Source organism: Oncorhynchus mykiss, chromosome 2 (assembly GCF_057628025.1).
Source record: "Oncorhynchus mykiss isolate SJ-2025 chromosome 2, ASM5762802v1, whole genome shotgun sequence".
Classification (NCBI taxonomy): domain Eukaryota; kingdom Metazoa; phylum Chordata; class Actinopteri; order Salmoniformes; family Salmonidae; genus Oncorhynchus; species Oncorhynchus mykiss.
The window spans coordinates 5,907,940-5,928,485 of NC_143023.1; the positions used below are offsets into that span (position 1 = coordinate 5,907,940).

At 42.9% G+C, this 20,546-nt stretch overlaps 1 protein-coding gene across 1 annotated transcript in view; it reads right to left on the minus strand.

The window, feature by feature from the left end:
- Positions 1–267: 267 nt before the first annotated feature.
- The window catches only part of LOC110520721 (hyaluronan synthase 2), a 28,947-nt gene continuing 8,668 nt past the window's right edge, over positions 268–20,546 (minus strand). The window contains exons 2-4 of the mRNA XM_090216323.1: positions 17,491–18,117; positions 6,146–6,247; positions 268–3,376 (exon numbers count right to left, since the gene is read on the minus strand). Coding sequence (XP_090072449.1) covers positions 2,441–3,376; positions 6,146–6,247; positions 17,491–18,117 — 1,665 coding nt within the window. The 3' untranslated portion in view covers positions 268–2,440. The remainder of the gene's footprint in view (positions 3,377–6,145; positions 6,248–17,490; positions 18,118–20,546) is intronic.

Below are 20,546 nucleotides of genomic sequence, written 5' to 3' on the forward strand. Positions count from 1 at the left end.
CTGCCATGGCAACTCTCCACCCCGTGATACTTGTCTGGAGAAAGGCCCTCTATTCTCCAGATTCAGCTGTCTCCATTGAAACAATAAAACACAACAGCAGCCAAACAGCAACATCCGCCAATGTAAACCGAACACTACTACACTAGTGAGAATGTCTCATTTTATGTGCAAACAAGTGTGTTTTACTGACCATCAGTGTTATAAGACACGAGGGAGTCACACATATTCATTATGACAGAAGTAGTATTACAGATCAATGATGACAACTTTCTAGACATAGTAAGACATTATTTATTTATTGTTTGGCACAACACAAAAGTGCTTCAGGATAATACTACCCATGATCCCAAAATCACGGTTCAATATTCGGTCTGATCAATTCTAATAAAATGGATTAAAATGTGTTCTTAAACTCTCTAAAGAGTCAATAATCAATAATCAATACTCTGGAATAGATCATTACATTTTTGCGAAAATGTATCTTTTGGGATTTTAATCTGATGTGGATTAACGCATTGTTTATACAATTTTCAGAACGCATCATGTGACGAAAGTCCTCATGTGTATGAAACCTTGAAACCTATTTCAGGAAGTCCTACAGTAAGGCAAGAGGTGGTCAAAACCGCCGCCTGAAGAGATACTGCGTGGCAGGCTTTTGCTCCTGCCCTGCAGTAACAGTTAGCCTGGTCCCAGATCAGTTTGTGCTGATCAGTAGATTAGAGTGTGTTAGAGCTAGCCTGGTCCCAGATCAGTTTGTGCTGATCAGTGAATTAGAGTGTGTTAGAGCTAGCCTGGTCCCAGATCAGTTTGTGCTGATCAGTAGATTAGAGTGTGTTAGAGCTAGCCTGGTCCCAGATTAGTTTGTGCTGATCGGTAAATTAGAGTGTGTTAGAGCTAGCCTGGTCCCAGATCAGTTTGTGCTGATCAGTAAATTAGAGTGTGTTAGAGCTAGCCTGGTCCCAGATCAGTTTGTGCTGATCAGTAGATTAGAGTGTGTTAGAGCTAGCCTGGTCCCAGATCAGTTTGTGCTGATCAGTAGATTAGAGTGTGTTAGAGCTAGCCTGGTCCCAGATTAGTTTGTGCTGATCAGTAGATTAGAGTGTGTTAGAGCTAGCCTGGTCCCAGATTAGTTTGTGCTGATCGGTAAATTAGAGTGTGTTAGAGCTAGCCTGGTCCCAGATTAGTTTGTGCTGATCGGTAAATTAGAGTGTGTTAGAGCTAGCCTGGTCCCAAGATCTGTTTGTGCTGTCTTGCTAATTTAGATTTGCGAAAGGCTATGTTAAGATTAGGGCTGGAGCAAAATCCTGCAGAACGGCTACCTCTCCAAAACCAACGATGGTCTCTATAAGGTCTATTATGAAATGTATATTATCAAATATATAATTATCTATAAACCACAGAATCTTCTTATAAATATTGCTGGTTTTCTCTCAATGTACATAAAAAAAACACACAGGTTAATCACCCTTCTTGTATTCAATAACTTATCCCTAGAATTGCATTTTATTGTTATCATTGCAGACAAAAACCCAGCTGTTAACTTCACATTTTTGGTCAGATACACACATCATTGTTATAACAGTTGAATGCACAATGCATTTTTTTTCTCTCCATTTTATATAAAAAAATGAATGAAAATAAAGAATCTTTGGTGTTTATTAAAGCAAAAATAGAATTTAAAAAAAGTCTATATAAAAAGGCATTAAAATATAATATGTAAATTACAAAGTAACACGTCAACAGATACAGCATGGCCAAAGAACTGAGAAATTCCAGCTTTGACTTTCATTAACAACTGTGTATAAAAAAAAGAGGACAAATATGACCAAAAAAACATCATAAATTATGTTATAATCAAGAACGAGCCATTTTCTGGGTGCTTCCCGATCACTCACTCATACAATGAAAAGCATACCCACTGAGGTATTTCATCTTCAAATGACTCTGTCAAGCATTATGCACAATGGGAGTGAGACTTTAAAAGTGCATAGGACATTATGCACATCATCTCTGTGTATCTATGTGGAAAAAACAGGATGTCCATTTGGTGGTTTTCCATTTGGCAAAACACATCACCAACAAGAGTTTTTTTTACCTCATCATCACAATATTTCATAAGGAAATATCTAGGGTTTCTTGTTGCAGTCAGTCACAGCAGCAATGATATCGCTCTTCTGGCATCGTCACTTCACGTCACCTGCCGAGAGTCCAACAATCAATGAGCAGTTTGAGATTCTTCACTTTGTAAACGTTGAGAGGGAGCATGTCTGCGTCTCGAACTGCACCCTGATCCGTAAAAAGTGTGTTACTTTGTTGACCAGAGCCCTGTATGGACCCTGGTGAAAAGTAGTGCACTATACAGGAAATAGAGTGGCGTTTAAGATCCGATCGAGGAGTTTCAGTGGAGGAGGGGGAGGAGGAGGAGGAAAAGAGGAAGATGTCATACATCCAGCACCATATCATACTGCTGTTCTTTCTTCCTCTTGCCACATTTAGTGATCAGTACCATGTACAACGTCAAGAGCATGACCCAGTAGCTGGCGTACACTATCGCACCAACGATTAAGACTATCTTTTCAGAGTCTGGAAAAGGAGAATCTTTTCTGGTTTCCTGGACGACCGTATAGATAATGCCAAGGAAGAGGATGGTGAACCAGACCGATATGGGAACGAGCCCTACGAAGTTAGTCACGATCGTCTTCCTCCCTGACGTGCCCCAGCCAGCCTTGTTTATGGTGGCGATAGCAAACATCTTGGCCGGTAGCAGACTGGACATGTACAACACTGAGTAGAAGGACATGAAGACCATGACGATGTTGCCCCTCATGCAAGAGGCAAAGGAGGACTTGATGAGGGCGACCGCCTGGACGATCAACAGGAAGAGAAGGATATTCCAGATCCTCCCCTGGTAGAACAGCTGTATCGCCGTGGCGATGAGGAAGAAGGGGAAGAACCCAGTGATGACAGCCTCGTAGGTCATCCAGAGGTGGTGTTTGTGGAACCACATGGCGTTGTAGAGCCACTCTCTGAAGTAAGACTTACTCCACCGGGTCTGCTGGTTCAGCCAGCGCAGGTAGGTGATGGGGGTCTCGGTCAGGCACTTGGACCGGGCCGTGTACTTGGTGGCGTAGCCCAAGCTCAGCACGCGGTTGGTGAGGTGGCGGTCGTCGCCGAAGCTACAGTGGCTGCCCATGAAGGTCTGGTTGTACCAATCCTCTATGAACTCGTGGAGCAGGTTGTTCCTGTACATTCCCAGTGGTCCACTGATACACTGGACGCAGCCGAAGTAGGACTGACACGCTCGCTCGATGTTGAAGGCCATCCAGTAACGGACGCTGCTAAGAAACGAGATCCAGGACTCGTATTTGTTCAGGATCTGTGGAGGAAGAAAGACACATAAGGTCAGGGTATTTAAGTTGGTTAACAACTGCTGTAAACACATTCTATAGTATCAGCATAGCAACCAAACGGCACAATCGTGGGCAGTTGGTTTAAGGACCCCTAATTAGCAAAAGAAAATGCTATCAACTCTCCCAGAGCTCCTACAAATGTTCCACCTATCAACCTGCTATTGTGTAGAATTCTCACATGGGAGTAATCAATGTAAGCCTAAGGTATAGGCTAACTCAATTTTGTCGAGGAATGTCCTGTTGTGTAGATACATTTTTATAGTTTGTATTATTTGGTATTCGGGGAACTTTAAATGAAATAAGGGCAGATTTGGTCCTCAACAACAGTGTAGGCTTAACCATGAGTCTTACTCTTGTCCAGAATACTTTACAGGATCATAAAAGAAAGCACTAAAGCTTTATTTTATGCACTGAAGCTTACTTGTTGAAAAAGCTATCAAAATACTTTTACTAGGTTTGTGTTTATTTCTTTGTAGTTTCTAGATGTGGGCCGTAAAAGGCATCAACATCACTACATCAGTTAATAAACCACAGGGTGAGAAGATTCTCTCAGCTTAACCCGGAGCAACTCTGAAGATTCTCTCAGTTTAACCCGGAGCAACTCTGAAGATTCTCTCAGCTTAACCCGGAGCAACTCTGAAGATTCTCTCAGTTTAACCCGGAGCAACTCTGAAGATTCTCTCAGTTTAACCCGGAGCAACTCTGAAGATTCTCTCAGTTTAACCCGGAGCAACTCTGAAGATTCTCTCAGTTTAACCCGGAGCAACTCTGAAGATTCTCTCAGCTTAACCCGGAGCAACTCTGAAGATTCTCTCAGTTTAACCCGGAGCAACTCTGAAGATTCTCTCAGTTTAACCCGGAGCAACTCTGAAGATTCTCTCAGCTTAACCCGGAGCAACTCTGAAGATTCTCTCAGTTTAACCCGGAGCAACTCTGAAGATTCTCTCAGTTTAACCCGGAGCAACTCTGAAGATTCTCTCAGTTTAACCCGGAGCAACTCTGAAGATTCTCTCAGTTTAACCCGGAGCAACTCTGAAGATTCTCTCAGTTTAACCCAGAGCAACTCTGAAGATTCTCTCAGTTTAACCCAGAGCAACTCTGAAGATTCTCTCAGTTTAACCCGGAGCAACTCTGAAGATTCTCTCAGTTTAACCCGGAGCAACTCTGAAGATTCTCTCAGTTTAACCCGGAGCAACTCTGAAGATTCTCTCAGTTTAACCCAGAGCAACTCTGAAGATTCTCTCAGTTTAACCCGGAGCAACTCTGAAGATTCTCTCAGCTCAACCGAAGCAACTCTGAAGATTCTTTCAGTTTAACCCAGAGCAACTCTGAAGATTCTCTCAGTTTAACCCGGAGCAACTCTGAAGATTCTCTCAGCTCAACCGGAGCAACTCTGAAGATTCTCTCAGCTCAACCGGAGCAACTCTGAAGATTCTCTCAGCTCAACCGGAGCAACTCTGAAGATTCTCTCAGTTTAACCCGGAGCAACTCTGAAGATTCTCTCAGTTTAACCCAGAGCAACTCTGAAGATTCTCTCAGCTTAACCCGGAGCAACTCTGAAGATTCTCTCAGTTTAACCCGGAGCAACTCTGAAGATTCTCTCAGTTTAACCCGGAGCAACTCTGAAGATTCTCTCAGTTTAACCCGGAGCAACTCTGAAGATTCTCTCAGTTTAACCCGGAGCAACTCTGAAGATTCTCTCAGTTTAACCCGGAGCAACTCTGAAGATTCTCTCAGTTTAACCCGGAGCAACTCTGAAGATTCTCTCAGTTTAACCCGGAGCAACTCTGAAGATTCTCTCAGTTTAACCCGGAGCAACTCTGAAGATTCTCTCAGCCTACATGTGTTTGATACCATTTAATTCAGTCCATAAACCTAATCCAGACATTATTATGAGCCGTCCTCCCCTCAGCAGTATCCACTGGGTTAGATGACCCACCTGCACACCCAGTACATCTCTGAAAGCAGTTGGACAACCCTAGCTTTGTATCCATGCCGTATGTGCTGTAGGTGCTGAACCAAAGGAGGTTGGTGGCACCTTAATTGGGGAGGACGGTGCTCGTGGTAATGACTGGTGTGGAATGAGTGGAATGGTATCAAATACATCAAACACATGGTTTGCTGCCATTCCATTTACTCCATTCCAGACATTATTATGAGCCGTCCTCCCCTCAGCAGACTCCACTGTGCTGAACCCAACACTAGTATTCTATCAACAGAAGACTGGAGCTGGTTTCAGCACCTACAGTACGGTACCAGGCTAGGAGAACACAGTCTCAGACAAACAGACTAGTCAATAACAATGGAGACTGGAGCTGGTTTCAGCACCTACAGTACGGTACCAGGCTAGGAGAACAGTCTCAGACATACAGACTAGTCAATAACAATGGAGACTGGAGCTGGTTTCAGCACCTACAGTACGGTACCAGGCTAGGAGAACACAGTCTCAGACATACAGACTAGTCAATAACAATGGTAGGAGCTGGTTTCAGCACCTACAGTACGGTACCAGGCTAGGAGAACACAGTCTCAGACATACAGACTAGTCAATAACAATGGTAGGAGCTGGTTTCAGCACCTACAGTACGGTACCAGGCTAGGAGAACACAGTCTCAGACATACAGACTAGTCAATAACAATGGAGACTGAAGCTGGTTTCAGCACCTACAGTATGGTACCAGGCTAGGAGAACAGTCTCAGACATACAGACTAGCCAATAACATTGGAGACATTACCTGGACGTCTCCTCCCACTCCTCCCACCATGGGGTCTTCCTCCAGAACCTTCACCATCTCCACAGAGGACGCAGGATCCAGCATAGTGTCAGAGTCACACACCTGAAACACAAGGGGGGACACACAATCCTGTTGAATCCACAAAACACTTCACACCTGAAACACAAGGGTACACACTATCCAATTCAATCCCCAAAACACTTCTCTCTCTCTCTCTCTCACTCACTCACTCACTCACTCACTCACTCACTCACTCACTCACTCACTCACTCACTCACTCACTCACTCACTCACTCACTCACTCACTCATACACTCACTCACTCACTCACTCACTCACTCACTCACTCTCACTCTCACTCTCTCTCTCTCTCACACACACACACACACACACACACACACACACACACACACACACACACACACACACACACACACACACACACACACACACACACACACACACACACACACACAAAGTTAGAAAGTTAAACTAGGCCAGAAGATCTCGTTACACAGACAAAGAGTCCTTCATCAAGTTTTTGGGCGGGATATGTTTGTTTTATATTGGCCAATTTGACCAATCAGCAGCGCATGAATTACACTGACTACTGATGTACAGGGTTGCTACATTAATTACACTGATTACTGATGTACAGGGTTGCTACATTAATTACACTGATTACTGACGTACAGGGTTGGTACATTAATTACACTGATTACTGATGTACAGGGTTGGTACATTAATTACACTGATTACTGACGTACAGGGTTGGTACATTAATTACACTGATTACTGATGTACAGGGTTGGTGCATTAATTACACTGATTACTGACGTGCAGGGTTGGTACATTAATTACACTGATTACTGATGTACAGGGTTGCTACATTAATTACACAGATTACTGATGTACAGGGTTGGTACATTAATTACACCGATTACTGATGTTCAGGGTTGGTACATTAATTACACTGATTACTGATGTACAGAGTTGGTACATTAATTACACTGATTACTGATGTACAGGGTTGGTACATTAATTACACTGATTACTGACGTACAGGGTTGCTACATTAATTACACTGATTACTGATGTACAGGGTTGGTACATTAATTACACGGATTACTGACGTACAGGGTTGGTACAATAATTACACTGATTACTGACGTACAGGGTTGGTACATTAATTACACTGATTACTGACGTACAGGGTTGGTACATTAATTACACTGATTACTGACGTACAGGGTTGGTACATTAATTACACTGATTACTGACGTACAGGGTTGCTACATTAATTACACTGATTACTGATGTACAGGGTTGGTACATTAATTACACGGATTACTGACGTACAGGGTTGGTACATTAATTACACTGATTACTGATGTACAGGGTTGGTACATTAATTACACTGATTACTGACGTGCAGGGTTGGTACATAAATTACACTGATTACTGATGTACAGGGTTGGTACATGAATTACACTGATTACTGGTGTACAGGGTTGGTACATTAATTACAATGATTACTGATGTACAGGGTTGGTACATTAATTACACTGATTACTGACATACAGGGTTGGTACATTAATTACACTGATTGCTGATGTAAAGGGTTGGTACATTAATTACACTGATTACTGATGTACAGGGTTGGTACATTAATTACACTGATTACTGACGTACAGGGTTGGTACATTAATTACACTGATTACTGACGTACAGGGTTGGTACATTAATTACACGGACTACTGATGTACAGGGTTGGTACATTAATTACACTGATTACTGATGTACAGGGTTGGTACATTAATCACACTGATTACTGACGTACAGGGTTGGTACATTAATTACACTGATTACTGATGTACAGGGTTGGTACATTAATTACACGGATTACTGATGTACAGGGTTGGTACATTAATTACACTGATTACCGATGTACAGGGTTGGTACATTAATTACACTGATTACTGATGTACAGCGTTGGTACATTAATTACACTGATTACTGACATACAGGGTTGGTACATTAATTACACTGATTACTGACGTACAGGGTTGGTACATTAATTACACTGATTACTGATGTACAGGGTTGGTACATTAATTACACTGATTACTGATGTACAGGGTTGGTACATTAATTACACTGATTACTGACGTACAGGGTTGGTACATTAATTACACTGATTACTGACGTACAGGGTTGGTACATTAATTACACTGACTACTGATGTACAGGGTTGGTACATTAATTACACTGATTACTGATGTACAGGGTTGGTACATTAATTACACTGATTACTGACGTACAGGGTTGGTACATTAATTACACTGATTACTGATGTACAGGGTTGGTACATTAATTACACTGATTACTGATGTACAGGGTTGGTACATTAATTACACTGATTACTGATGTACAGCGTTGGTACATTAATTACACTGATTACTGACGTACAGGGTTGGTACATTAATTACACTGATTACTGACGTACAGGGTTGGTACATTAATTACACTGATTACTGACGTACAGGGTTGGTACATTAATTACACTGATTACTGACGTGCAGGGTTGGTACATTAATTACACTGATTACTGACGTACAGGGTTGGTACATTAATCACTCTGATTACTGACGTACAGGGTTGGTACATTAATTACACTGATTACTGATGTACATGGTTGGTACATTAATTACACTGATTACTGATGTACAGGGTTGGTACATTAATTACACTGATTACTGACGTACAGGGTTGCTACATTAATTACACTGACTACTGATGTACAGGGTTGGTACATTAATTACACTGATTACTGATGTACAGGGTTGGTACATTAATTACACTGATTACTGACGTACAGGGTTGGTACATTAATTACACTGATTACTGACGTACAGGGTTGGTACATTAATTACACTGATTACTGACGTACAGGGTTGGTACATTAATTACACTGATTACTGACGTACAGGGTTGGTACATTAATTACACGGATTACTGACGTACAGGGTTGGTACATTCATTACACTGATTACTGATGTACAGGGTTGGTACATTAATTACACTGATTACTGACGTACAGGGTTGGTACAATAATTACACTGATTACTGACGTACAGGGTTGGTACATTAATTACACTGATTACTGACGTACAGGGTTGGTACATTAATTACACTGATTACTGACGTACAGGGTTGGTACATTAATTACACTGATTACTGACGTACAGGGTTGGTACATTAATTACACTGATTACTGACGTACAGGGTTGGTACATTAATTACACTGATTACTGACGTACAGGGTTGGTACATTAATTACACTGATTACTGACGTACAGGGTTGGTACATTAATTACACTGATTACTGACGTACAGGGTTGGTACATTATTACACTGATTACTGACGTACAGGGTTGGTACATTAATTACACTGATTACGATGTACAGGGTTGGTACATTAATTACACTGATTACTGACGTACAGGGTTGGTACATTAATTACACCGATTACTGATGTACAGGGTTGGTACATTAATTACACTGATTACTGGTGTACAGGGTTGGTACATTAATTACACTGATTACTGATGTACAGGGTTGGTACATTAATTACACTGATTACTGATGTACAGGGTTGGTACATTAATTACACTGATTACTGATGTACAGGGTTGGTACATTAATTACACTGATTACTGACGTACAGGGTTGGTACATTAATTACACTGACTACTGATGTACAGGGTTGGTACATTAATTACACTGATTACTGACGTACAGGGTTGGTACATTAATTACACTGACTACTGGCGTACAGGGTTGGTACATTCATTACACTGATTACTGACGCACAGGGTTGGTACATTAATTACACTGACTACTGACGCACAGGGTTGGTACATTAATTACACTGACTACTGACGTACAGGGTTGGTACATTAATTACACTGATTACTGACGTACAGGGTTGGTACATTAATTACACTGATTACTGACGTACAGGGTTGGTACATTAATTACACTGATTACTGATGTACAGGGTTGGTACATTAATTACACTGATTACTGATGTACAGGGTTGGTACATTAATTACACTGATTACTGATGTACAGGGTTGGTACATTAATTACACTGATTACTGATGTGCAGGGTTGGTACATTAATTACACTGATTACTGACGTACAGGGTTGGTACATTAATTACACTGATTACTGACGTACAGGGTTGGTACATTAATTACACTGATTACTGATGTACAGGGTTGGTACATTAATTACACTGATTACTGATGTACAGGGTTGGTACATTAATTACACTGATTACTGATGTACAGGGTTGGTACATTAATTACACTGATTACTGATGTACAGGGTTGGTACCTTAATTACACTGATTACTGATGTACAGGGTTGGTACATTAATTACACGGATTACTGATGTACAGGGTTGGTACATTAATTACACTGATTACTGATGTACAGGGTTGGTACATTAATTACACTGATTACTGACGTACAGGGTTGGTACATTAATTACACTGATTACTGACGTACAGGGTTGGTACATTAATTACACTGATTACTGACGTACAGGGTTGGTACATTAATTACACTGATTACTGACGTACAGGGTTGGTACATTAATTACACTGATTACTGACGTACAGGGTTGGTACATTAATTACACTGATTACTGATGTACAGGGTTGGTACATTAATTACACTGATTACTGACGTACAGGGTTGGTACATTAATTACACTGATTACTGATGTACAGGGTTGGTACATTAATTACACTGATTACTGATGTACAGGGTTGGTACATTAATTACACTGATTACTGATGTACAGGGTTGGTACATTAAACTCTTTTGGATGTCAAGTTGAAGCTTTGTTTGCAACGTGGATGTTTCCCCGGAAAGATCGTTCCAAAACAAGTTAGTGTCCAGTGGGAAGGTCCGTCCGTTGGTCAACAAACAACCGTGTGAGTATTGTGAGTAAAGTCATATTTGCAGCGATCTCTTCACAGATTAGAAAGGTTTCTTCAGTCACTCCTTAATTGGGAATGATTTCATTGGGTAAGTGAAGTCATTGGGGCCGGTGTAAGGAGGGCTGGGGTTTGGCTGGAAGGCTGGAAGGAAGGAAGGTTGCTGTGCTGTTTGGGACGTCATCCTGTACTGGAAGTGATACAGTAAGGTTGTGTTCTGACTGAGAGAGGGTTGTGATTGGTTGTGTTCTGACTGAGAGAGGGTTGTGATTGGTTGTGTTCTGACTGAGAGAGGGTTGTGATTGGTTGTGTTCTGACTGAGAGAGGGTTGTTATTGGTTGTGTTCTGACTGAGAGGGTTGTGATTGGTTGTGTTCTGACTGAGAGAGGGTTGTGATTGGTTGTGTTCTGACTGAGAGGGTTGGGTTGTGATTGGTTGTGTTCTGACTGAGAGAGGGTTGCTATTGGTTGTGTTCTGACTGAGAGGGTTGGGTTGTGATTGGTTGTGTTCTGACTGAGAGAGGGTTGTTATTGGTTGTGTTCTGACTGAGAGGGTTGTGATTGGTTGTGTTCTGACTGAGAGAGGGTTGTGATTGGTTGTGTTCTGACTGAGAGGGTTGGGTTGTGATTGGTTGTGTTCTGACTGAGAGAGGGTTGTTATTGGTTATGTTCTGACTGAGAGAGTGTTATGTTATGATTGGTTGTGTTCTGACTGAGAGAGGGTTGTGATTGGTTATGTTCTGACTGAGAGAGGGTTGTGATTGGTTGTGTTCTGACTGAGAGGGCTGGGTTGTGATTGGTTGTGTTCTGACTGAGAGGGCTGGGTTGTGATTGGTTGTGTTCTGACTGAGAGGGTTGGGTTGTGATTGGTTGTGTTCTGACTGAGAGAGGGTTGTTATTGGTTATGTTCTGACTGAGAGAGTGTTATGTTATGATTGGTTGTGTTCTGACTGAGAGGGTTGTGGTTGGTTGTGTTCTGACTGAGAGAGGTTTGTGTTCTGATTGGTTGTGTTCTGACTGAGAGAGGGTTGTGATTGGTTATGTTCTGACTGAGAGAGGGTTGTGATTGGTTGTGTTCTGACTGAGAGAGGTTTGTGTTGTGATTGGTTGTGTTCTGATTGAGAGAGGGTTGTGTTGTGATAGGTTGTTTTCTGATTGAGAGAGAATTGTGATTGGTTGTGTTCTGATTGAGAGAGGGTTGTGTTGTGATTGGTTGTTTTCTGATTGAGAGAGGTTTGTGATTGGTTGTGTTCTGATGGTGACAGCGATTTTGTAGTATAGCTGTATAGCTGTTTCAAAATGGTCATTTATGGAGAAAGATCAAGACAGCTGTTTGTATTGTTTGAAGAGGAATACATTTTGATTGTGTAGCGCTGTGATAATTCAATTTCTATCTTTCTGCTGTAAGAGCAATGTATTAAAACACAAATGGCATGAAAGGAGAGTAACTAAAGAGAATGATATCGCCAGAATATAATCAAACCACCTCAGGAAAAGACTTCTGTACCCCTAACCAGTCTATTGGTTTTGATACACAGAACACCAACACACACTCCCCCTTTCCCGGTGAGAACAGATACCCATGCGTAGGTAGGCATAGCCAGTTGGCACGTCTGCTAATGTGCACAACATTCCTCATGTTATTTTCATCATCAGCAGAGTGTTTGATTAAGCGAAGCTGCATCACTGCCATAGAAATGGAATTCCGTTTCTTTGATCACTGCCCCTTGGCAACCAGTCCCATAGCAACATTAGCACCAAACCTGTTCTGACGGGGCCATAAATGGCATTAATATTCACAGATCACCCGCATCAAATTACTGCAAAGACTACAGATGCTGAAAACGAAGGGGGAAAGTCCCATTTAATATTTATAGTTTGACTGTAAAAGAGGTAACAGATTGCAGCTGTAGCGAGCCTCAGCTTGGGGAGATGACATGAAAACCGCTAATAATCAGTTGTTCCTTCGATAAGTGGTTATCGGGAATAGCTTGTGTAAAAGGTCTCCTCTGTAAAACATGTTCAATCTGGCGTCAGTCGGTTGATCTGTGCCACAAATACCACAGGGTTTTGACATCACAAAAAGCTAAGGTCGGGGGGGGTCATGAAGTCAGCAGACGAACAATGGATTCACCGTGGTTCCATCTGGATTCATACTACACATACGACATGTCCTCTGTCTGACAGAGTTGTAGGTCTTCTCCTAACGTAGGACATGTCCTCTGTCTGACAGACAGCGTTGTAGTCCTTCTCCTAACGTAGGACATGTCCTCTGTCTGACAGACAGCGTTGTAGTCCTTCTCCTAACGTAGGACATGTCCTCTGTCTGACAGACAGCATTGAAGTCCTTCTCCTAACATAGGACATGTCCTCTGTCTGACAGACAGCGTTGTAGTCCTTCTCCTAACGTAGGACATGTCCTCTGTCTGACAGACAGCGTTGTAGTCCTTCTCCTAACGTAGGACATGTCCTCTGTCTGACAGACAGCGTTGAAGTCCTTCTCCTAACGTAGGACATGTCCTCTGTCTGACAGACAGCGTTGTAGTCCTTCTCCTAACGTAGGACATGTCCTCTGTCTGACAGACAGCGTTGTAGTCCTTCTCCTAACGTAGGACATGTCCTCTGTCTGACAGACAGCGTTGTAGTCCTTCTCCTAACGTAGAACATGTCCTCTGTCTGACAGACAGCGTTGTAGTCCTTCTCCTAACGTAGGACATGTCCTCTGTCTGACAGACAGTGTTGTAGTCCTTCTCCTAACGTAGGACATGTCCTCTGTCTGACAGAGTTGTAGGTCTTCTCCTAACGTAGGACATGTCCTCTGTCTGACAGACAGCGTTGTAGTCCTTCTCCTAACGTAGGACGTGTCCTCTGTCTGACAGACAGCTTTGTAGTCCTTCTCCTAACGAAGGACATGTCCTCTGTCTGACAGACAGCGTTGTAGTCCTTCTCCTAACGCCGTAGTACGCCTGTACGCCTCACATGGAGCTAGTTCCTCGAACAAACGAGGGGTTGTCTGAGGACAGCTTGGGTGTCCTGGGGAGCTTTCGTCTCACAGTGTGGTGAATATTACCCATAATGCACCTGTCGGCAGAATAATGACCCCGCAAAGCAATGCCGGGTAACACTCTTTACACTAAGTTTCTCTTATGCCTGTGTAGTTAAGTGTTTACCCAATGCCAACATATCAATACATCCACACACAGTTATGGTGAGAATATAAGGTTTAGTTATTTTGACCCTATAGGTCCTGGTTAAAAGTAATGCACTATATAGGGGAAAAGGGGGTGGTATTTGGGACGCACTCGGCCATGTTAGTTTATTGTGATGATCATGCAGCAACCGGTAGCTGGAGAAAGGTCACGTCAAGTTCATTCACTGATGCAACATATCTTATCAGACATAACAGGACTGCTAAGAGGAATGCTTAAAGGGACAATTCAACGTCATAGCCATCCTCTCCAGCACCACTCCATCGTCAATATGTCTTATCAGACATAACAGGACTGCTAAGAGGAATGCTTAAAGGGACAGTTCAACATCATAGCCATCCTCTCCCGCACCACTCCATCGTCAACATGTCTTATCAGACATAACAGGACTGCTAAGAGGAATGCTTAAAGGGACAGTTCAACGTCATAGCCATCCTCTCCCGCACCACTCCATCGTCAACATGTCTTATCAGACATAACAGGACTGCTAAGAGGAATGCTTAAAGGGACAGTTCAACGTCATAGCCATCCTCTCCCGCACCACTCCAACGTCAACATATTTGAAAATGGCACGTTTCTATGTTTAGTAGCACTTGTTGGCTGAAGCTAGTCGTACCAAACAAGTGTGCTAGCATACTCCCTTAAAAACACCTTCACTTTAAAAATGATAAAAGAGTGGCAATAGTACTGTTTGTCCATTTTGAGATGCCGTAGCCAGTATACACTTCCTCAAAATAGTCAGAATTAATCTAAGATAACTCAAGAAATCAGTTTTTTGCCGAAGTGATCTTAGTGATCTTACATCTAACTAAGATGTTTGGTGCTGTGTTTTTCAATGAAAAAATGTGCATGAAACAAGTCGTCTTATGTTGAATGACAACAATGACTTTATTGAAGAATCCCTACCGTTGACCAATCACCGACCAAGGGGTGGAAACAGACACCGAACTTAGGCCAGTCACCGACCAAGGGGTGGAGTCAGACACCGAACTTAGGCTTGCCTCCAGAAAAAAACTGTGTGTGCACGAACAGCTGAAAAAACCCTGACCGAAGTCCAAAACGAACCAAAATGTCACTAAATGTTGTTATAATACAGTATATGCACGAACTCTACCGAACTGTTTTGGCACCCTATTCCCTATATACTGCACTACTTTTGACCAGGGCCCTTAGGGTAGTGATCAAAAGTAGTGCACTATGTTTGGGAATAGGGTGCCATTTGGGACGTAACCTAAGTCAAGTCAAGTAGGTAATCTGTGTGTTGCCAAGCCAAGGCTTTAACAGTCACGATCAGGTACATTAGACAGACAACCCCGCAGTGAGAATAACCACACAGGTCTGGTAGCTAATAGCTAGCTAAAACAGATCTGTGACAAGGACAACACAGTTAGCCCTCCATAAGCTTTGGATCAGAGGTTAGAAGTTTGATCAGATCTACACTCCAGTATTATCCAGAGCAGTTTGGAGGACCTACACTCCAGTATTATCCAGAGCAGTTTGGAGGACCTACACTCCAGTATTATCCAGAGCAGTTTGGAGGACCTGCACTCCAGTATTATCCAGAGCATGTTTGGAGGACCTACACTCCAGTATTATCCAGAGCAGTTTGGAGGACCTACACTCCAGTATTATCCAGAACAGTTTGGAGGACCTACACTCTAGTATTATCCAGAACAGTTTGGAGGACCTACACTCCAGTATTATCCAGAACAGTTTGGAGGACCTACACTCCAGTATTATCCAGAGCAGTTTGGAGGACCTACACTCCAGTATTATGCAGAACAGTTTGGAGGACCTACACTCCAGTATTATCCAGAACAGTTTGGAGGACCTACACTCCAGTATTATCCAGAGCAGTTTGGAGGACCTACACTCCAGTATTATCCAGAGCAGTTTGGAGGACCTACACTCCAGTATTATCCAGAGCAGTTTGGAGGACCTACACTCCAGTATTATCCAGAACAGTTTGGAGGACCTACACTCCAGTATTATCCAGAGCAGTTTGGAGGACCTACACTCCAGTATTATCCAGAGCAGTTTGGAGGACCTACACTCCAGTATTATCCAGAGCAGTTTGGAGGACCTACACTCCAGTATTATCCAGAGCAGTTTGGAGGACCTACACTCCAGTATTATACAGAGCAGTTTGGAGGACCTACACTCCAGTATTATCCAGAGCAGTTTGGAGGACCTACACTCCAGTATTATCCAGAGCAGTTTGGAGGACCTACACTCCAGTATTATACAGAGCAGTTTGGAGGACCTACACTCCAGTATTATACAGAGCAGTTTGGAGGACCTACACTCCAGTATTATACAGAGCAGTTTGGAGGACCTACACTCCAGTATTATCCAGAACAGTTTGGAGGACCTACACTCCAGTATTATCCAGAATAGTTTGGAGGACCTACACTCCAGTATTATCCAGAACAGTTTGGAGGACCTACACTCCAGTATTATCCAGAGCAGTTTGGAGGACCTACACTCCAGTATTATCCAGAGCAGTTTGATCAGACCTACACTCCAGTATTATCCAGAATAGTTTGGAGGACCTACACTCCAGTATTATCCAGAACAGTTTGGAGGACCTACACTCCAGTATTATCCAGAGCAGTTTGATCAGACCTACACTCCAGTATTATCCAGAATAGTTTGGAGGACCTACACTCCAGTATTATCCAGAACAGTTTGGAGGACCTACACTCCAGTATTGCTGTATAACTATTCACAATGTACTATATACAGCACAGTTGGTGCTGTTTACTTAGTAAATGTTAATGAAGGAACTTAATACACGCCTTGGGATAGTAGCTAATGCGGATACTGTCACTTTTAAAGTTCCTCACTGAGAATACTGTGTGTTTTGACGCGATGCTACGCAACATGATCTGACTCCAACCTATTAGCCTACAGGTCTCTCCACTTTGTCTGAGTTGGACTGAGTGCAGAAACATATGTAAATGGGTTTCACGCTGAGCTCTAGCACTCTGTGAACAGCATTAGCCTTACAGCCGTAGGGCTACAGTACATACACAAGGCCTCCGGCACCATCCTTTTAAAGAAGGAGAGCACAAAAGGGTCTTTGTGCACCCCCCCCCCCTCCAACCCCTCCTCCCCCCAGGACTTACCTGAACATAGTCCACACTCCTCCCCAGGGCTTTGAAGGCTGTGTACATTACTTCCCTCTTGCCTCCCCACTTCTGCATGATACAGACACATTTATTATTGAGCACAAGGCGCGAGATGGCCTGCAGGCTCTCAGCGTACATCTCGTCCGTCTCCTCAGATCCCCGGTGGTGGTAGTTATTTTTCCAGACGTACGTGGTGGCTTTATCCCACCCCATGATCTCCCGGAAGATCTCCATCATGTAGTTGTCGTCCTCGTTATTCCCGTCGATCACCATGATGACCTTGATGCCCGGGTAGGTCAACCTCTTGACCGATACCAAACACTTCCTCAGGTAGGCCGGGTCCTCCTGATAGGCTGCAATGCACAGGGCCAGTGATTTGGTGAGTTTGATGGGCGTCTCCATGGATCTCCTCATGTTCCGGTGTTCTAGGACAGCAAACAGGCTCTGGATGATAAGGTGGATGACCAGGATGGCCCCGTACAGCCCGAAGGACAAGTGGTTTCGTGCCGTGGTGAAAAACTGGTAGCCCATTATGTAGGCGGTAGAGATCCCCACGAGGAGCGACACTCCAAACATTGTCGTCCCGAAAATTCTTAGGTAGGTGAGAGCTTTGTCACATTTCATCTGGAAAAGCAAACAAGAACAGAATCACTGTCAATGTCAAATGAGATGACAGTAGAGACATACAGTGGGATCAATAATGAGATGACAGTAGTGACACTGGGAGGACATTGATATGGTAATTACTAAATGAACACAGCTTCAGATATTAATTGGTCAACTTGTTAGAGATATACAGAAGACATAATGATGATAATGATGATATATGTTCCTAATAATCACTATAATGATGATAATGATGATAAATGTACCTAATAATCATCATTACGATGCGTCACTGTAAAAGCTCTTCCCTAACTCTACACTGTCACCATAGCAACAGACTCCATGTTTCACAACAACAACAAAAAACGGGTTCAGATAGACTGTAAACAGACTCCTCCCATCTCTCTCTCCCTACATCCCCCTCCCCAAAATCCCCCTCTAAATGTCAGATGGTTCTCTATGGCCGATTGTTCCCAGTCTCTTTATTAATGCTGCATCCCATCTGCTGGGCAGACGTAAGAGTCGAGCGAGAGAGAGAGCACCACCCTCTGACATCATCTGTTTATATCTCCGTGGGAAGACAAGAGCAGGGAAATGTAAAACGCTGCCTCTCCACTAAAGACCCTTCTGTCACATTGAACAATATGGTGGTACATTTTATCAGTTGAGGCAGTAGGAAGGTGGCACCTTTTGTTTAAGGCTTAGACATGTGATAGTTTAAGTGACACTTCAAGGTGTCTAATGCTGTTGAAAAGCAATGAAACACTAATCACGACTTGTTTTATTTGAATGCCAGTTTTTTGGGTCTCCACTAAAGACCCTTCTGTCACAGTGAAGCAGGTAGTAGTGCATCTTGTTACTTTGTTTTAATTAAAGATCTTGGATCTATCATAAGTGACACTTTGATGTGTCCAATGCTGCCTACATGGGTCTGTCCAGTAACACTAAAGACCCATCTGTCACAATGGAGAACAAAGTGGTACTTCTTGGTCAAGTAAAGGCTGAGGTCTTCTGGGTAGACTATATTAAAGGCTGAGATCGTCTTGGTAGACTACATTAAAGGCTGAGATCGTCTTGGTAGACTACATTAAAGGCTGAGATCGTCTTGGTAGACTACATTAAAGGCTGAGATCGTCTTGGTAGACTACATTAAAGGCTGAGATCGTCTTGGTAGACTACATTAAAGGCTGAGATCGTCTTGGTAGACTACATTAAAGGCTGAGGGCATCTTGGTAGACTACATTAAAGGCTGAGATCGTCTTGGTAGACTACATTAAAGGCTGAGATCGTCTTGGTAGACTACATTAAAGGCTGAGGGCATCTTGGTAGACTACATTAAAGGCTGAGATCGTCTTGGTAGACTACATTAAAGCCTGAGGGCATCTTGGTAGGTTACATTAAAGGCTGAGGGCGTCTTGGTAGACTACATTAAAGGCTGAGTGCGTCTTGGTAGACTACATTAAAGGCTTATATGTAGTCTAAGTTGCAGTCCAAGTCTATCTAAAAGCAAAGAACCCCTGACATGTCTTGTTTGACTTGTGCTTGTAATTAGAGTTTTTAAATCAGCCGCCTCCTTGACTTGGATTAGGGACTGGAACGGGAACAGTGACATATAGAATGCTGCATGCATGGGTCTCTCTCCACGTGACCTAAAGCAGTAGGCGTAAAAGAAACGCCTGAACTAGATCCCCCTACATACTGGTCTGGAACTAGATCCCCCTACATACTGGTCTGAAACTAGATCCTCTACATACTGGTCTGAAACTAGATCCCCCTACATACTGGTCTGAAACTAGATCCCCCTACATACTGGTCTGGAACTAGATTCCCTACATACTGGTCTGAAACTAGATCCTCTACATACTGGTCTGAAACTAGATCCTCTACGTACTGGTCTGAAACTAGATCCTCTACATACTGGTCTGAAACTAGATCCCCCTACATACTGGTCTGAAACTAGATCCTCTACATACTGGTCTGAAACTAGATCCTCTACATACTGGTCTGAAACTAGATCCCCCTACATACTGGTCTGAAACTAGATCCTCTACATACTGGTCTGAAACTAAATCCCCTACATCCTGGTCTTGACAAGAAGGAAATAAATTGTCGGGGGAGGTTCACTTCTGCACTGTTCAACCAATCCAGTAAATGTAGAGGATGAGTTAAGATGGTGTTTCTCCTTTTTAACATCCAAAAATGGAAGACAAATTAAGTCACAGGCTCTCTTTTCTTTTCCCCTGAAAACTGGAACATCCGGTTGTTGGGGACTCAGCAGAGGCTACTCTCCATGAAAGACCTCTCTATCTGTCACAGTGAAGAAGAAGCTGGTACATCGTGGTTAAAGTCTTGGATATGTGATTGCATAAGTGACACCTTGAAGTGTTTCCGTGCTGTTGTGAAGCAAAGAAACCCTGACACGCCTTGTGTCTAGACCGTAGTTTGGT